We start from the raw sequence: 18,399 nt of genomic DNA, 5'->3' as shown, positions 1-18,399 counted from the left end.
GTATGTATGTAGTATATATGTGGTATGTATGTAGCATGTAGTATGTAGCATGCAGTATGTATGTAGCATGCATGTAGTATATATGTAGTATGTATGTAGCATATATGTAGTATGTATGTAGCATGTAGTATGTATGTAGCATGCATGTAGTATATATGTAGTATATATGTAGCATATATGTAGTATGTATGTAGCATGTAGTATATATGTAGTATGCATGTTGCATGCATGTAGTATATATGTAGTATGTATGTTGCATGTAGTATATATGTAGTATGCATGTTGCATGCATGTAGTATATATGTAGTATGTATGTTGCATGCATGTAGTATATATGTAGTATGTATGTTGCATGTAGTATATATGTAGTATGAATGTAGCATGTATGTAGTATGTAGTATGAATGTAGTATGTATGTTGTATGTATGTTGTATGTATGTAGCATGTAATTTTTTTTTTATTTTTTTTTTTACATTCAACACATTAGCCGGATGATGGGACTACTACTGTCCCATCATTGGCTAATGTGTCAATCACTGTCATGGTAGCAGGCATCGCCCGATGGGACTTGTAGTCCCATCGGACGATGCCTGCACAGACCCCCGAAGCCTGCACAGACCACCGGCAGGCCGGCACAGCCCCCCGGCAGGCCGGCACAGCCCACCGGAGCCTGCACAGCCCCCCGGCAGGCCGGCACAGCCCCCCGGCAGGCCGGCACAGCCCACCGGAGCCTGCACAGACCACCGGCAGGCCGGCACAGCCCCCCGGCAGGCCGGCACAGACCACCGGAGCCTGCACAGACCCCCTGGCAGGCCGGCACAGCCCCCCAAAAGGCCCGTACAGACCCCAGAGAGGCTGTACAAGGCAAAAACAGGGTTTTTCTTATTCCGATACCGGAAGTCCCATAGACTTGAATGGGACTTCCGGTATCGGAATCGGCGATACCGATACTTTTTTTTAAGATCGGCTGATACATTCCGATCCGATACTTTGAAGTATCGGACGGTATCGCTCAACTCTAATCAATACCCCTAATATGAAGTACTGTACTATCATAATCGTGTTTAAGTTTTAAATGCCGTGGCAACGTCCTAAGCGTGGCCGGATCATCATGGCCGACTGCCGCCTGTATCCCCAACATGTGTTCTCGAACACGTACCTTTAGTTGTCTTGTGGTCATACCAATATATATTAGATTGCATGGACATACAGCAAAATATACCACATATCGTGATGTACAAGAAATATGGCTTCTAATATCATAAGTTCTGGTTTGCCCGTCTGACAAAATTGCTGGATATGAGTCTAAAATTGAGAAGAACATGGATGCATGTGTCAGTAAAATTCATGAGACACAGTCTTTTAAACTTCAGAGAGATACCAAAGATTTTGCAAGTAAAAATATTTATTTTTGGAGGAAACTCAACACTCAGACTCAAAAGATAAAGGGGGCACCCTCGGTGAGTTCCCTTTCCTCCGTGAGTGACTCTTCTGAGTGGTCTACTTCATCTATGATGACACGGTCTGGGCCACGGCCCAAGAGAGTGAGAGATGTCAATTTTCATCCCTATAAGTGGATGCAATTTAAATCACCTGAACGCAAAAACAACAATAAGGTAATTAATTTAAGTTCTCATTCCTTGACTACATCTGACCTGTCGTTATTTAGTAAGGGTTTCACATTTTCTCCTAAATCCAATTTCAATACATTTGTGGCGATCAAGGACCTACATTTATTTGCTAGGTCCTTGATTTTTAAGAAACATTTTTTTGATCCTCACTTGCAAAATTTGTTTCCTACAGAAGAGGAACAATTAGCACTACAAGACCTCAAAAAACTATCCTCTGAGCATGATTCTGGCGAGGGAGGTAAGATCCCCTCGTCTATTAGAGTTAAATCTAAAAAAATTCCCTCCTTTGACATCATGTCCGGCAGTGGACCTATTTGTACAGGTAGTTGCTAAAGATTTTTTGGATATTCCAAAAGGAGTAGGCAGGGACAATTTAAGTCGTGATGAGCGCAGGAGATTGGACTTTCTGAAGGGGCTTCCTGATGTGCTGAAGCCAGCGGATAAAGGGGGAAATGTTGTCATATGGCCCAAGTCTCTTTATGAGAAAGAGGCATTTAGATAACTTAACAACAAAACATGCTATAAGCGGTTAACTTTTAACCCCCTTTCAACATTTATGACACAGTTGACAAAGATTTTGAACTTGGCTGTTCAAAACTGTGTCATTACAAAGGATCTGGCTTCAGCACTTCAGGTACAGGAACCTACAATTTCTACATTTTACCTGTTACCTAAGATACACAAGAATCTTGAGGCCCCTCCGGGACGTCCAGTCATCTCAGGCTCTGGTAATTATTTAGAAAAAGTTAATCCCTGGATAGACTCAAAATTACAGCCTATAGTAGGGAGCCTTCCTTCTTTTAATTTTTAAAAGGTGTTGATGGTCTCCATGTTGGCAATGATACGATGCTGGTTACAGGTGATGTAGAATCCCTGTATACCAGCATGAGACATACTGATGGGTTGGTGGCCACTAGATATTTCCTCAATATGTAAAATTTGTCAGGAGAGATTGTTTCTCTTATTCTTGAACTTCTTGAGTTCTCCCTCACGCATAATTTTTTCACTTTTATGGGGTCCTTCTACCTACAGCTCCAGGGTACAGCTATGGGGGCTTCCTTTGCCCCATCTTATGCCAACCTGTTCCTGGGGCTGTGGGAGAGGGACCTCCCCCTGTCTGATCGGGGTCTGTCGATAGACCGCATCCTTTTTTGGGTGCGGTACATCGACGACATTTTCTTCATATGGCAGGGGCACTCTGAACAACTATGTGAGTTTATGGGTGGTGTGAACTCAAATGATAGGAATATTCACATCACTTATGATTATGATGTGAATAGAGTTATCTTCCTTGATGTCACAATATGGAGAGATGCTGATGACATATTACAGTCCAGTATTGTGATAGTACAGTAGTACAGTACTTCATATTAGGGGTATTGATATAATCAATCCCGGGGACCGTTGGGGTAATTTAACCCAGAAATTATTACAACGTGAGACTCGTTGGATTTGGTCACTAGACACGGTACATCCTAAAGGACTGAATGAGGCTACCAGTTTTGCCCCATTTTTATGAACATCTTTGCGGCAATTTCCATCTTTATTGACCTAAACTTGCTCATGTAATTATTTATTTTCTTGTTTTTAATACTTTTGTTTTTAATTTAGTTTGTCTCACTGATGTACTGAGCCCCACTTCTGATATTTCTGGAGTCGTTTTGGATACAATTTACAAGAATTACGTCATCATTTTTCTGGAATATCCACACATGAAGACCTAATACGTGTTACACCTACCATGAAGAAATATTTCTTTATTCTTATTTGAATTTGTTCTATATACATTTAAGTTCGGTATAAGTTATGTTTTCCTAATTGTTATTTTTAATGTATAATGTTGACCTCGGTACCATCATTGGATTCATATATATATATATATATATATATATATATATATATAGAAATATATACTTTATGGCATTTTTATACATGTTTACATTTCTGTGTGCACTGTGGGTGATTTTTCGCGTATTCATATGTATACATCATGCTTATTTCAAAATCTTAATCCTGCGTTTATTGGTTAGCCTTCGATATATTTGAAACTGCCTCCCATATTTGTGCTGCTTTTTCACATGTGATTATACTATATGTATTTCACTACCGGTATGCCTGAGGATCTTTAGATATATGTTGTTTGTTATGGATCTTTTATATATAACATAATTGTAATGGTGCCCCCTTTTTTCACAGATCCATATGTGTCATTCATCTCTGACATCCATATGTCTTATTCATCTCTGACAGTTCACGTCCTCGCAGTACGCGCGTGAGTCTCTGCGTCCTGCACGTCGGGCGGCTTTTGGCGTCTGCCGTTGCCTGGTGAGCGGTCACAAGTTTGTGACGTCACCGGTCACATGACACCGATGCCGTCCGCTGTCCTGGCTGCCGTGGCTGCGCGCGCGTCACTATGGGTGGACGTGACGTGTCGGCCCACATGTGGTGGGAGGAGCTTACCCTGCAATACTGACGTGATTCCGATGTGGTTTCCAGGACAACGGGCACGTCATTGGAGGAGGAAGTGACGCGTCCTCATATACATTGCATGATGTGCCCACTATGTTATATCTTTGGCTTTATTTTTTAGCCTTTTTGTACATTGGCGGTGACGTCCAGCATTGGATTTATTCCCTCCTCTTCCACACTTGGGTTGATCGCTTTATTTGACTTATGTTATTTGTGTGTGGGGTGGCAGTATTAGTGTGATATACAGGCATCTCCATGGTGATGGGCGCCATGTTATGGCAGGCATTTGCAGTTTTGATACTATTGGGGTACCATATCATGTGTGTGGATTTCACAAGTTCTATTGATCCATTTATTGGTCCGGTTTCATTGGTTTAACATATCATGTGTGTGGCTTTCACAGTTTTCATTGGTGGACATTCCTTTTTTAAACCCCTCACTTCCTACTTCCTATCACCCCTTGAGAAAGGCCATTTGCCAAAACATGTGTTGGGGGGGCACGCTTGGGTGGACCTTATCTACACACCAGGAAAGGTAATATTCATATTTAGGCAAACTATCTCTTGATGGTATTACACTATATAATATGTTTACCATGTCTGGTTGTTTCATCATTATTAGGGATAACATTTATTTGTTTATTATGTGATTATGTTATGTTGAAATTATTTATGTATCCCTTTGGTCTTTACACCCATTGTGTGCCCCATTGTGCTCATGTGCTTGTTATGGTCAAATGACCCTTTATCCACCTCCCCTGATTCCTGATTAATTCTAATAAAAATTAAAATTTTATATTTTCACATTTAGTAGTATTGGACTTTTTTCGCTTTTGTTTTTCTATATGTATACATCTTGCTCAGTAGTATAGGGCCTGTACTGGGTCTAATATAACCCAGGAGCTGCAGTATAAAGACTGCGTCACTTCCACTGTAATAACCCTGAGAGTGTATTTCATATAAATTCTGCATATTTTGTATGATGGAGAATTACTAACATGTTTTCCATTAGAAAAGAAAGAAGAAGAAGAGGAGCAGGAGGTGGAAGAAAATGTGTCTGAGAAAAAGGAAAATGCTAAGGTTCATGCTCTGGTGGTAGCACTGCAGTTCATCATGAAGCAGAGTTACATCTGTGCTCTTATTTCTATGATGGTATGATGATAAAATGGTCTTTTTGTTGCATATTTTATATCAGTTTTTGTATAGTACATAGATATAAAATATCAAGGGCTTGTTTACATGTAGCAGATTAACTGCAGATTTAGATATGTAAGAATATATACCCTTATAAGAGAAAGGAATGCAGCTTGCCAAATAAAGCATTTATACTACCGTATATACTCGTGTATAAGCCGACCCCCCCTAATTTTGCCACAAAAAACTGATTGACTCGCATATAAGCCTAGGGTGGAAAATGCAGCAGCTACTGGTAAATTTCAAAGATAAAAATAGATACCAATAAAAATAAAATTAATTGAGACATCAGTAGGTTAAATGTTTTTGAATATCCATATTGAATCAGGAGCCCCATATAATGCTCCATACAGTTCATGATGGCCCCATACGATGCTCCATACAAAATACACCATATATAATGCTGCACAAAGGTTAAGAATGTCCCCATAAGATAATAGAATAATATGCCCCATATGCTGCTCCATAACGGTTATGGCCCCATAAAATGCTCCATAGATTATGTCCCCATAAGATGCTCCATAGATTATGCCCCCATAAGATGCTACATAAGATGCTCCATACATTATGCCCCATAAGATGCTCCATACATTATGCCCCCATAAGATGCTACATAAGATGCTCCATACATTATGCCCCCGTAAGATGCTCCATAGATTATGCCCCCATAAAAGTCTTCATAAGATGCCTCATGCTCCATAGATTATGCCCCCATAAAAGGCTTCATAAGATGCCCCATAGAATAGGTCCCATATGCTGCCCCATAAAATGCTCCATACATTATGTCCCCATATGCCGCTGCTGCTGCAAATAAAAAAAAATTACATACTCCCCTCTCGTCGCTGGGGGCCAGGTGCCGGTGTCATGAGCGGGCGGCGCAACGCCCTGGCACCTGCGATATTCACCTGTCCTTCGCTGTGCCACTCTGTCTTCCAGGTCCTCTTGTCAATGACGTTCAGGCAGCAGAGGGCGCAGCGCACACTAACTACATCATTGCGCCCTCTGCTGCCTGAACTTCCCTGACAGAGGACGCGGAGGACAGAGCGGGCGAAGCGATGGATCGGGGACAGGTGAATATCGCATATACTTACCCCCTCCTGGCGTGGTCTCTGCAGCCCCTGCATCTTCGGAAGGTCTTCCTTCCTTCAGAAGTCACGTGATACCACTCATTAAAGTTATTAATATGCGCATATTCATGACTTTAATGAGCGGTACCTCGTGACCGCTGAAGGAAGGCGTGGGAGAAGCCGGGGGACTGCAGAGATGTGCCAGGGACGTTAAGTATGATCTCTGACACCCCCGCTCCCCTGCCGACCCCCAGTATATGACTTGCGTATAAGCCGAGAGGGGAACTTTCAACCCAAAAAATGGGCTGAAAATCTCGGCTTATATGCGAGTATATACAGTAATTCAGAAAAAAAGCAATGAAAAGCCATGTTTTAAATGCTACCTAAATTAATACGTCTTAAAGGTGTCCGTACACATATCTTTTGATTCCTCCTTAAAGGTCATGAGAAGTCATGTTTCTTTCAATGTGAAATATTCTTTGAATGGTGCAAATGATCGGGCTCCCACATAAGATTCCCCCTCTCATGTGGGTGGCCTGCTGATGGGAGTATTCATCAACCGGCTACTGCGCTGTTGATAAATAATAATAAAGAAAAAAAATGAGTTGCTTCCCGTATATTTTCTATAACCAGCAAGGCAAAACTCACAGCTGGGGGCTGCAACCCTCAACCGTCAGCTTCAGCAAGGCTGGTTATCAAGAATAGAGGGGTCCCCATGCTTGTTTTTTTTTAATTCTTTAAATAAATAATAAAAAAACGTCCTTGTGTCTCCCCAATTTTGACAACCAACCTTGCGAAAGCTAACAGCTGGGGGCTGGTATTCTCAGTCAGGTAAGGGACCATGGACATAGGCCCCTCCAGCCTAAAAATAGCAGCCCGCAGGTGCTCAGAAAAGGTGCATCTATTCGATGTGCCAATTCTAGCGCTTTTCCCGGCTCTTCTCACTTGCCCTGTAGCAGGGGCAAGTGGGGTTCATATTTGTGGGGTTGTTGTCACTTTTGTATTGTTACGTGACATCAAGCCCATAGCTTAATATTGGAGACACCTATCCATTACTAATCCTATAGTTAAATGGTAAATAAAGACACAGCAAATATTATGTCTTTTATTAGAAATAAAACAAAACACACTTGCTTTATTTACCAGCCCCCAGCTGTCAGCTTTAACAAGGATGGTTGCCAAAAATGGGGGGGAACCCACGCCATTTTTTTAAGTTATTTATTTAAATAATTTAAAAAAAACAGCATGGTGACCCTTCTATTCTTGATAACCAGCCTTGCTAAAGCTGACAGCTGAGGGTTGCAGCCCCTAGCTGTGAGTTTTGAATGGCTGGTTATTGAAAATACAGGGGAACCCACGCCGGGTTTTTTATTTATTTATTGTGCAGGCAGCAGGTGAGGAATACACCCATCAGCCACGCCTGCTTTCACTGTCATTAGCGGCAGCAGGTGTAGGCTGATGGGAGTAATCCCTGCTGTCATTGCTCTCACTTGAATACAACACTCATCATTCTCCTCTGCTCGCACTGATCGCCGGCAGAGCAGGGGAGAATGATGAGAGCATCTTTGGCACCAGGCGTCGGGGAACAGCACTTACGAGGGGCGATCCAAAAGTAATGATAATCAATAATAAACACAATGAATATAGTCAAAAAATTTTTTTATTTTTCTACATAGTCTCCTAACAAGTCTATACATTTAGTCCATCTCTTTTCTAAACTTAGAATTCCCCTCGAAAAAAATTCTTGATCTTGACCCTCAAAAAACTCCCCAACAGCGGTTATCACGTCGCTATTGTCGTCAAATTTCTTGCCCCGGAGGTGTTCCTTGAGCCAAGGAAAGAGAAAGAAGTCACCGGGGGCTAGATCGGGCGAATGGGGGGGTGTTCCACAAGTTCAAAGCCCGCTTCTTGAATGGTAGCCATGGCAACTGCAGCTTTGTGAACCGGTGCGTTATCTTGGTGAAACAGCACTCCAGCCCGCAGTTTGCCGCGCCTTTTCTCCTTGATAGCCTCCCGCAATATTCTTATTTGTTCTATGTAGTAGGAGCCCGTAATAGTGGCTCCCTTCTCCAAATGGTCCACCATAATAATTCCTTCAGCGTCCCAAAAAATGGACGCCATAGCCTTCCTTGCTGAGCTTGACACTTTGAATTTCTTCGGTGTTGGTTCGTCGGCTCGTTTCCATGTCATCGATTGTTGTTTAGTTTCGGGATCAAAGTGGTGGATCCAGGTCTCATCCATGGTCAAAAAACGTGACAAAAAATTCTCCTTGTCTGCTTGGAACTTTTCGAGATTTGCTATTGAAATGTCAACTCGTTTCTTCTTTTGCTCGTCGGTTAACATTTTTGGCACCCAACGCGCGGAGACCTTTCTCATATGCAATTCTTTTGCAAGGATTCTTTGAATACTGCCATATGAGATCCCTGTGACGTCAGCTACATGCCTGATAGTCACTCTTCGATCTGCCAACACAACTTCTTCAACTTTTTTCAAGTTTTCTTCATTGAGGGACGTGGATGAGCGTCCTTCGCGATGTTCATCTTCCGTCGATGTTCTTCCCAGCTTAAATTCCTTGGCCCAGCGTGCAACTGTGGAATATGGAGGAGAAGAGTCCCCCAATGTTTCCACCAAGTCGCTGTGTATGTCTTTGGTAGACAGTTTTTCAAGCAGAGGTATTTGATGACAGCTCTGAGCTTGTTTTTTTCCATTTTGATGTTCACTCCTTGGCAGTTCATATTCAAATGAATGTAGCTCCCGGGAATCGTGGCCTATTTAAGTGATTTTTTTTTTCCTGGACTAGTGGGTACCTAAGAGAGAAGAAAACATTTTTTTTTAATTTCTGTGTGCAATAGAAATAACCGATTATCATTACTTTTGGATCGCCCCTCGTACTATTCCACTTATTCCCTGGTGCTGGTGCGTGTCACACGGATGGGACGTTTTGCTGGCCATTCTGACAGTTAAAAACTGACATGTCAGCATGTTTTGTCCATTGACATACTGTCCGAGGAAAAACACTGACATGTGCACAGACCCATTCACTTGAATGGGACTACATGTGTCAGTGTCTTCGGTATGCATGAAAACTGTCACCACACGTACCGGAGACACGGACTTGTGAAAGAGGCCTAATGTAGCGTTGTTAATCGAACAGCACTTTATAGATGTCATCATCATTACTGTTCCCATTCAGATAATCTAATTTTCCTATCAGTATCTGAATGATGGGAGAAAACCTACATAAAGGGAGAACATAAAATCCTTGCAGATGTTGTCCTTGGAGGGATTTGACCCCAGGATCCCATCACTGCAAGGCTTTAGTATTAACCACTGATCCACCGTGCTGCCACTGGGTGGTTTACAAATAATTATGCAAGGTTGAAATTGGAATTGCAGGATAAACTGGAAATGCTCCAGCTTCTAGTAAAATTTTCAGAGTAATCTTTATTCCATCAAAAACAATTAAAAATATAATGGATAGGAGCAAGCGACACGTTTCGAACATGGTTGTTCTTTATCAATATAGATAAAGAACAACCGTGTTCGAAATGTGTTGCCCACGGAAGAAGCTGGATACGAAACGTGCGTTGGGGTGAGGAGGGACGCTGTAATCTCCCTTGAGCAGCCATCTTCATTACCACACTATTTCTAGTAATATGTATTATTTACTTTTAATCTGTATATATGCTTGGTTAGCTCTTATTTAATCTGCTATCATGGACATGTTATTTGCCTATTTATTACTTCTTTGGTCAAAGCCCTGGATGTAATATATGCCTGCCTCTTACATGAGCTTGCAATTAAATATATTATAGGTTATAGCTCAGCGTCCCCCCTGGTTAGGGCGCTCTGGGACTCTATCTCTATATATTGTTTTATACTTGTACCTTTTTCTTTTTTAACTTAATTTTGATCAATAAAGGTTGAAATTGGGCCTATTTGTTCACTACCTTCTGATTGAATGATGTGTTTCTTTTTTCTCTTTTTTTTTGTCACTACTAGGCTTGGAGTATTACATATCACAGCTGGCTAACCTTTGTATTGCTAATCTGGTCTTGCGCCCTCTGGATGATTCGTGATAGAAGGAAATATGCCATGCTTAGTTCACCCTTTATGGTTATTTATGGCAATTTATTGGTAACTTTACAATACATTTGGAGTTTTGATTTGCCTGCAGAGCTTAAAGATATTTCAGGTCTTCTTGAACATAAGAAACCAGAAGAACTAGCATCAAAGGTGAGCAATTTGCACAAACATATTTTCAACTAACCTTAGATACTATTTTAAATGCACACATAGTAATAAGATGTGTACTGCAGTATATTGTGTGCAGTACAGTATTGTGTGCAGTGCACTTCTGAGTGTCATCTTGTTCCTAAATTTGTAAAAAAAAAAAAAATCTAATGTCGACAGTCCTTGTATTGCAGTCTGTGCTCGAACTGTGTTACACAGACATCTTCATGACCTCTAAGGACTCTTTCACATGTCCGTGTCTCCAGGTTTATGTGATAACAGTTTTCACACGTACCAGAGACCCTGACACTTGACTGGGTCCATTTTTTTAACGTCAGCATGGGCCACCAAACATCCCGCACACGGGCACATGGACAACACACATGGATGAAAATGCCAGCCCCCAGCTGTCAGCTTTAGCAAGGCTGGTTGTCAAAAATGGGTGGGACCCCACTCTTTTTTAAATATTTATTTAAATAATTAATAAAAACAGCGTGGTAACTCCTCTATTCTTGATAACTAGCCTTGCTGAAGCTGACAGCTGAGGGTTGCAGCCACCAGCTGTGAGTTTTGCCTGGCTGGTTATAGAAAATAGAGGGGAAGCCATGCTGGGTTTTTCATTTGTTTTTTTTATTTATAGTGCAGGTGGCGGCTGATGAGTACTCCCATCAGCCGCTCCTGCTGTCACTGTTATTAGCAGCAGCAGTCGTAGGCTGATGGAAGTGATAGTCTCATCAGCCGCCGCCTGCTGTCATTGTGATCACTTGAATACAACTCTCATCATTCTCCCCTGCTCGTGCCAAACGCCGGCAGAGCAGGGAAAAATTATGAGAATATCTTCATTATCCGGTGCCGGGGAACAGCGCTTACTGTAGCGCTTCTTCCTTGGCTCCCGTCCGTGTGGTACTGATGCAGCACTCGGGTGGCACACAGTTGCCACACATGTGCCGCAAGTATTACAAACACGGATACATGGACATTGTCGTCTCTGGTACCGTTTTTTCCGGTACCGGAAATAAACGGACATGTGAAATTGGCCTAAAGCTGTGTGCACAGTGGCATCATGGCTTTCATCATTAAGATAGTTGTGACAGCTGTGTCTGCCCATGTTAGATGCACACTCTTTGGTCTCCATTAGTTATTTTTTCTTTTTCATCTTTATTCATCATACCAAAAATGTGACTTTTACTCTTCATAAATTCCCTAATGGCAAATGAGTATAATCTATAATGCATGGAAAATAAAAAAGTAAACAAACGTTAAAAATGTCTTTTTTTTATTTGGTATAGATACTTTTCAATGTTACCTTCTGGCTTTTGCTGAGACAACACCTTACAGAGCAAAAAATATTAAAAGCACAAGAAGCAACATTATCAGAAATTAAAGTTGGAAGCCAAGATAAAGGTAGTAAAGTAATCTGACATCCAGTAATCCAGAAGGTCTGATAATCCCAAACTTATTTACAGCATAAGGTTCCAGTATGATAGAAACACACAAGTACAGAAAAGTGTGAAACAGTGAGGGAGTTTGTCAGAATAGTTTGGGGATTATTGTTCTATGGCTATTTGGCTATTTCATAATCCAGAATATCAAATAATCTAGCAATTATCAAGTCCCATTAATGCTGGATTCAAGGAATTCATATATTACCTATTTACTGTGCAATTCTTTAATTATTATTTTTATTTATTTATTTTTATTATTGCAATTATTCTTGCCTTTTCTAGAAGAAGAAATACAAAAAGCTGAAGCTGAAGAAGAAGATGAAAATGATATTATGAAGGTGCTAGGGAACATGGTGATGGCAATGTTTGTGAAGTACTGGATTTACGTCTGTGGTGGAATGTTCTTCTTTGTCAGTTTTGAAGGAAAAATAGTTATGTACAAGATCATCTACATGATGCTGTTCCTGTTCTGCGTAGCTCTGTATCAGGTATTATTCATGTACAGCTGTATGTCTTCATTACATATCAAAAACATAATTATAGTAATAGTTGGACAGTTAGATAATGTACTGTTATACTAATGTAACTGTTTGGATGCCTTTTGTGGTTCTCGGGCACCCTGGAGTGACTTTTGTATGTTATAGGCACCATGAATGACCATAAATCATTACTTGAACTTGCAACTACACGGTGGGCCATTTATATGGATACACCTAAATAAAATGGGAATGGTTTGTGATATCAACTTCCTGTTTATGGTTTGTGGGGGGGAAACGTTTCAAGATGGGTGGTGACCATGGTGGCCATTTTGAAGTCGGCCATTTTGGATCCAACTTTATTTTTTTCAATGGGAAGAGGGTCATGTGACACATCAGACTTATTGAGAATTTCACAAGAAAAACAATGGTGTGCTTGGTTTTAATGTAGCTTTATTCTTTTATGAATTATTTACAAGTTTATGACCACTTATAAAATGTGTTGAAAGTGCTGCCCAATGTGTTGGATTGTCAATGCAACCCTCTTCTCACACTCTATGTGTTTAGTGTTTATAACCTCTATACTGTTACACACCAGTCACACTTCCGTTGGAAGTAAGATGGCATACGTCAAGGCAGGAGGGAACAGGAGCCCTGTCACTAGGGAGGAGGACACAGGGTACCTCTGAACTAACCCTACACCTTCCTGAGCTTTCTAGTGTCCCTGGATGGGTTCTTTCACGCTCTGCGGCGATCACGTACCTACCCCTGTCTTATGCTGTCTCCTGCTCCAAAATAAATATACAGAGATAAAACAAATACACTCACAAAACGACAGAGTGGAAAACCAGGGGAGGAGTAGGCGAGATAAACCAAATGGAAAGAGGATCAGGGAAAAACACATGCAAATCATATCCAAGCAGAAATCTGCAGAAACCTACTCCAAACAACTGCTCCTATCTCTACTCTCTCCTTCAACTCCAAAACTATGAAGTGGTTATCTATCACTGGCAGAGAAAGAAGCAATCTGTATCTCTAAAGCCCCCATCACACATAGCGATCTCGCTAGCGAGATCGCTGCTGAGTCATAAGTTTTGTGACACAACAGCGATCTCACCACCGAGATCGCTGTGTGTGTCACTGACCAGCGACCGGCCCCCCTGTCGGTTATCGCTGATCGTCCTGGAATGGCCAGGACATTTTTTTGATCGCTGGTCTCCCGCTGGCCAGCACACATCGCTGCATGTGACAGGCGGGAGACCAACGATCAGCGCGCTGGTAACTAAGGTAAACGTCGGGCCTCTAAGCAGCACGCAGCACTTAGAAACCTGATGCGTACCTTAGTTACCAGCGTGCTGGTGCAGGGAGTCGGTAACCAAGGTACACATCGGGTTTCTAAGTGCCGCGTGCTGCTTAGAAACCCGATGTGTACCTTGGTTACCAGCTCTGTTGTGAGTTCATTTTCCCCTCCACCACTGAGGCCCGATGAACTCCCTCTTCTGGTAAAGAAAGGTAGTGAGCCTGATTATCAAGCACCTGAGACTAATGATGATGACTGGCTGAGTGGAGTTACTGACTGGATATAAGGCCGCCGACGCCCTTCTGCCCTGCGGGTGAATTCTCTGAGGGATCCTTGGAGACCAGTCTGAATTCCTGCTCTTCTAAAGCTAAGTTTTCTGCTCAGCTTTTTGCATTTGTGCTTTGACTTTGTTTTTCTGGATTTCTGCCATTCCCTGCTGGGGTGAGCTGAATTCCTTTAGCTCTGTCTTCAGAAATTACCTGAGTGCTGATATAGTTTTTGAAGCCTAGCTGCTTCAGGGTCTTTTTCCATATCAGCCTGTTGGCTTATGTCTTTGATAGGGTTTTGGCAGATTGCAGACAGCAACCTTCCTTTCCTGTCCTGTTTAGTTAGCTTGGGCCCCATCGTTTGCTCAGCCTATCTTTCTATCTTTGTGAGTGTTTTTTCATCTTGCTTCACCGTCATTATATGTTGGGGGCTGCCTTTTACTTTGGGGTCTGCTCTGGGGCAGTTTAGATTTCCTTTTTTGTCTTTAGGCTATTTATCTCTCCGGCTGTGATCGAGGGGTCTAGGGCTCCGTAGGAACCCCCCACGGCTACTGCTAGTTGTGTTGATAGGCTCAGGGGTCTGCAATCTGAGAGTTGCCAACTTCTCTGGTTTTCTGGACGTAGCTTCTATTTTTGTGTCTGCCTCCTACGGTGACTCTATCATAACAGAATCACCCGCCATACCGCAGATCCTAGGGTACTCAATAGCAGGAAAGAATTGTAAAAAAAAAAAAAAAAGGTGTGTATATTTTTTCCTCTATATCTCTGAGGCCGTAGGGGGAATTTTTTTTTTCTCTCAATGGAGATAAAGCAATTGTCTGATCGTGTGGAGCAGCTCGCTGCGGAAGTGCGGGGAATTTCCGCCTACCTTGCTCATTCACATGCTGCTGAACCAAAGATCCCTACACCTGATGTATTTTTTGGGGATCGGTCTAAATTTTTGAATTTCAAAAATAATTGTAAATTATTTTTTGCCTTGAAGCCTAACTCGTCAGGGAGCTCCGCGCAGCAGGTTAAAATTGTCATCTCTTTGCTGCTTGGCGATCCCCAGGATTGGGCATTTTCTTTGAAACCAGATGATCCTATTCTGACTAATGTGAACGCATTTTTTCAAGCCTTGGGGTTGTTGTATGACTAACCTAATGCTATTGATCAGGCTGAAAAGACCCTGCTGGCATTGAACCAGGGTCGAGGTTCTGCAGAATTGTACTGTCAAAAATTCCGAAAGTGGGCGGTACTTACTACCTGGAATGATAATGCCTTGGCTGCTCTCTTTCGGAAGGGTTTGTCAGAAGCCGTAAAAGATACTATGGTGGGATTTCCTGTTCCCTCTGGTCTGGACGATTCTATGTCATTAGTCATTCAGGTTGATAGGCGTTTGCGTGAATGCAGGATTGCACGAGAGGTGTTGCCACCAGTTGAACAGGTGTCTGAACCTATGCAATGTGATAGAGTTTTGTCCAGAGAGCAGCGTCAGGAGTTCAGAAGGCGTAATAAGTTGTGTTTTTTCTGTGGAGATGCCTCGCATATTATTTCTGTCTGCCCTAAACGAGAGAAACGCTTTGCACACACGTTTTCTGTTGGTGGTGTTCAACCTAAGTTTCTTCTGGCTATTACTCTGATCTGCTCCCTGTCCACATTTTCCGCCAAGGCTTTTGTGGATTCGGGAGCAGCCCTAAACCTAATGGACTTGGATATTGCTAAACGTTGTGGATTTCCGATGACACCCCTGCAGATGCCTATCCCTTTGAGGGGGATTGATGCTACTCCTTTGGCGAAAAATAAACCTCAGTTTTGGACCCAGGTGGTAATGCGGGTCGCCCCAGACCATCAAGAAAATTGCAGATTTTTGGTGTTGCATAATCTGCATGATACCATTGTTCTGGGGTTTCCCTGGTTACAAATTCATAATCCAGTTTTGGATTGGAAATCTGTGTCTGTGGTAAGTTGGGGTTGTCGGTGTGCCTTTAGTGAGGCTCCGGTGTTTTCCACCTCTCCTCAGTCGCATGATGTTCCTGACTATTTGGCGGACTTTTATGATGTATTTAGTGAGAATGAGTCTGCGTCTCTGCCTCCTCATAGGAGTTATGACTGTGCAATTGAACTGAGCCCGGGGTGTAAATTTCCCAAGGGTCGGCTCTTCAATTTATCTGTACCCGAGCACGAGGCTATGCGATCCTATATTAAGGAGGCGTTGGAGAAGGGTCATATTAGACCATCCTCGTCACCCTTAGGTGCCGGGTTTTTTTTTGTAGCCAAAAAGGATGGATCATTAAGACCTTGTATTGATTATCGTGCCTTCAACAAAATTACTGTTAAATATCTGTATCCGTTACCCCTGATTTCGGATCTATTCTCTAGAGTTAAAGGTGCTTGCTGGTTTATCAAGCTTGACCTCAGGGGGGCGTATAATCTTATTCGCATTAAGCATGGGGATGAATGGAAGACGGCGTTTAATACTCCGGAGGGACATTTTGAGTACCTGGTGATGCCTTTTGGGCTCACTTATGCCCCTTCTGTCTTCCAGTGCTTCATGAAAGATATTTTCCGAGATTTTGTCGATAAATTTTTGATTATCTATCTGGATGATATTTTGATCTTCTCCAAGGATTGGGATTCTCATGTGGAACATATTCGGACTGTGTTCCGGATCTTGAGGGAGAATTCCCTGTATGTCAAAGGATCTAAATGCCTTTTTGGAGTACAGAGGATTTCTTTTTTGGGATTTATTTTGTCTCCATCAACTATTGAAATGGACCCGGCCAAGGTACAGGCCATTTACGATTGGGTTCAGCCCACTTCTTTGAAGGCCCTCCAGAAGTTTTTGGGTTTTGCTAATTTTTATCGGAAATTTATAGCAAAATTTTCTAGTATTGCCAAGCCATTGACTGATTTGACTAAGAAGGGTGCTGATGTGTTAAATTGGTCTCCGGAGGCTGTTTCTTCCTTTCAGGAGATGAAGCGAAGATTCACCTCCGCCCCGGTTTTGCGGCAACCTGATGTCTCACTTCCGTTCCAGGTAGAGGTGGATGCTTCTGAGATTGGTGCAGGAGCTGTTTTGTCCCAAAGGGATCCTGTAACATCTAAAATGAATCCCTGTGCTTTCTTTTCCCGAAAGTTCTCTCCATCTGAACGTAACTATGATGTGGGGAATCGGGAACTGTTGGCCATGAAATGGGCATTTGAGGAGTGGAGACATTGGTTGGAGGGAGCTAAACATCAAGTCGTGGTCCTCACTGACCACAAGAATTTGATTTACCTAGAGTCGGCTAAGCGCTTGAACCCTAGACAGGCTAGGTGGGCCTTGTTTTTTACACGTTTTGATTTTGTGGTTTCTTTTCTTCCTGGAACTAAGAATGTCAAGGCAGACGCCCTCTCTAGGAGCTTCTTTGCTGATTCTCCTGTGGTGACCAAGCCTGCTACCATCTTAGGCGAACGGGTGGTTCTTTCTGCCATCTCGCCCGATTTGAGACGTGCTCTAGAAGAGTTCCAGGAGGACAAACCTGAGCGTTGTCCCAGTGGAAAGTTGTATGTTCCTGACCAGTGGAAGAAGAGAGTGATGTCTGAAGTTCATTGCTCTGCTTTGGCTGGTCATCCAGGTATTTTTGGTACTAGAGATCTGGTGAGTCTTTTTGGTGGCCCTCCTTGTCTCGTGATGTCAGGAATTTTGTGCAGTCCTGTGGGACTTGCTCCCGGTCTAAATCGTGTTCTCGCTCTAGTGGGTTGTTGATGCCTTTGCCTGTCCCCAAGAGGCCATGGACCCATATTTCAATGGATTTCATCTCTGATATGCCTGTCTCTCAAAGGATGACTGTTATTTGGGTGATTTGTGATAGGTTCTCTAAGATGGTTCATCTTGTACCACTCCCTAAGTTGCCGTCTTCCTCTGAGTTGGTGCCCCTGTTTTTGCAACAGGTGGTTCGCTTGCACGGGATTCCTGAGAACATTGTATCTGACAGAGGAGTTCAGTTTGTGTCTAGATTTTGGAGAACTTTCTGTTCCAAGCTGGGAATTCAGTTGTCCTTCTCCTCTGCTTTTCACCCTCAGACCAATGGGCAGACAGAGAGAACAAACCAGACCTTGGAGTCGTATTTGAGATGTTTTATTTCCGCTGATCAGGATGATTGGGTTTCATTTTTGCCCTTGGCCGAATTTGCTTTAAATAATAGAGCTAGTTCTGCCACTTTGATGTCACCTTTTTTTTGTAACTTTGGGTTTCATCCTCGATTTTCTTCAGGGCAGGTGGAGCCCTCTGCCTGCCCAGGTGTTGACACTGTGGTGGAGAGAATGCACCAGATCTGGGACCAAGTGGTGGATAA

General features: G+C 42.5%; 1 protein-coding gene across 1 annotated transcript in view; it reads left to right on the top strand.

Moving 5' to 3' along the window:
- Window positions 1-18,399, top strand: part of PIEZO2 (piezo type mechanosensitive ion channel component 2) — a 438,513-nt gene that overhangs the window by 218,361 nt on the left and 201,753 nt on the right. The window contains exons 11-14 of the mRNA XM_073550976.1: window positions 5,112-5,251; window positions 10,363-10,596; window positions 11,883-11,997; window positions 12,321-12,526. Coding sequence (XP_073407077.1) covers window positions 5,112-5,251; window positions 10,363-10,596; window positions 11,883-11,997; window positions 12,321-12,526 — 695 coding nt within the window. The remainder of the gene's footprint in view (window positions 1-5,111; window positions 5,252-10,362; window positions 10,597-11,882; window positions 11,998-12,320; window positions 12,527-18,399) is intronic.

This window comes from Dendrobates tinctorius, unplaced genomic scaffold (assembly GCF_039654945.1).
Source record: "Dendrobates tinctorius isolate UK_male_01 unplaced genomic scaffold, ASM3965494v1 ptg000171l, whole genome shotgun sequence".
Lineage (NCBI taxonomy): Eukaryota > Metazoa > Chordata > Amphibia > Anura > Dendrobatidae > Dendrobates > Dendrobates tinctorius.
The sequence above is the reverse complement of the archived record's forward strand: the minus strand, read 5'-3'. Positions and strand labels throughout refer to the sequence as shown.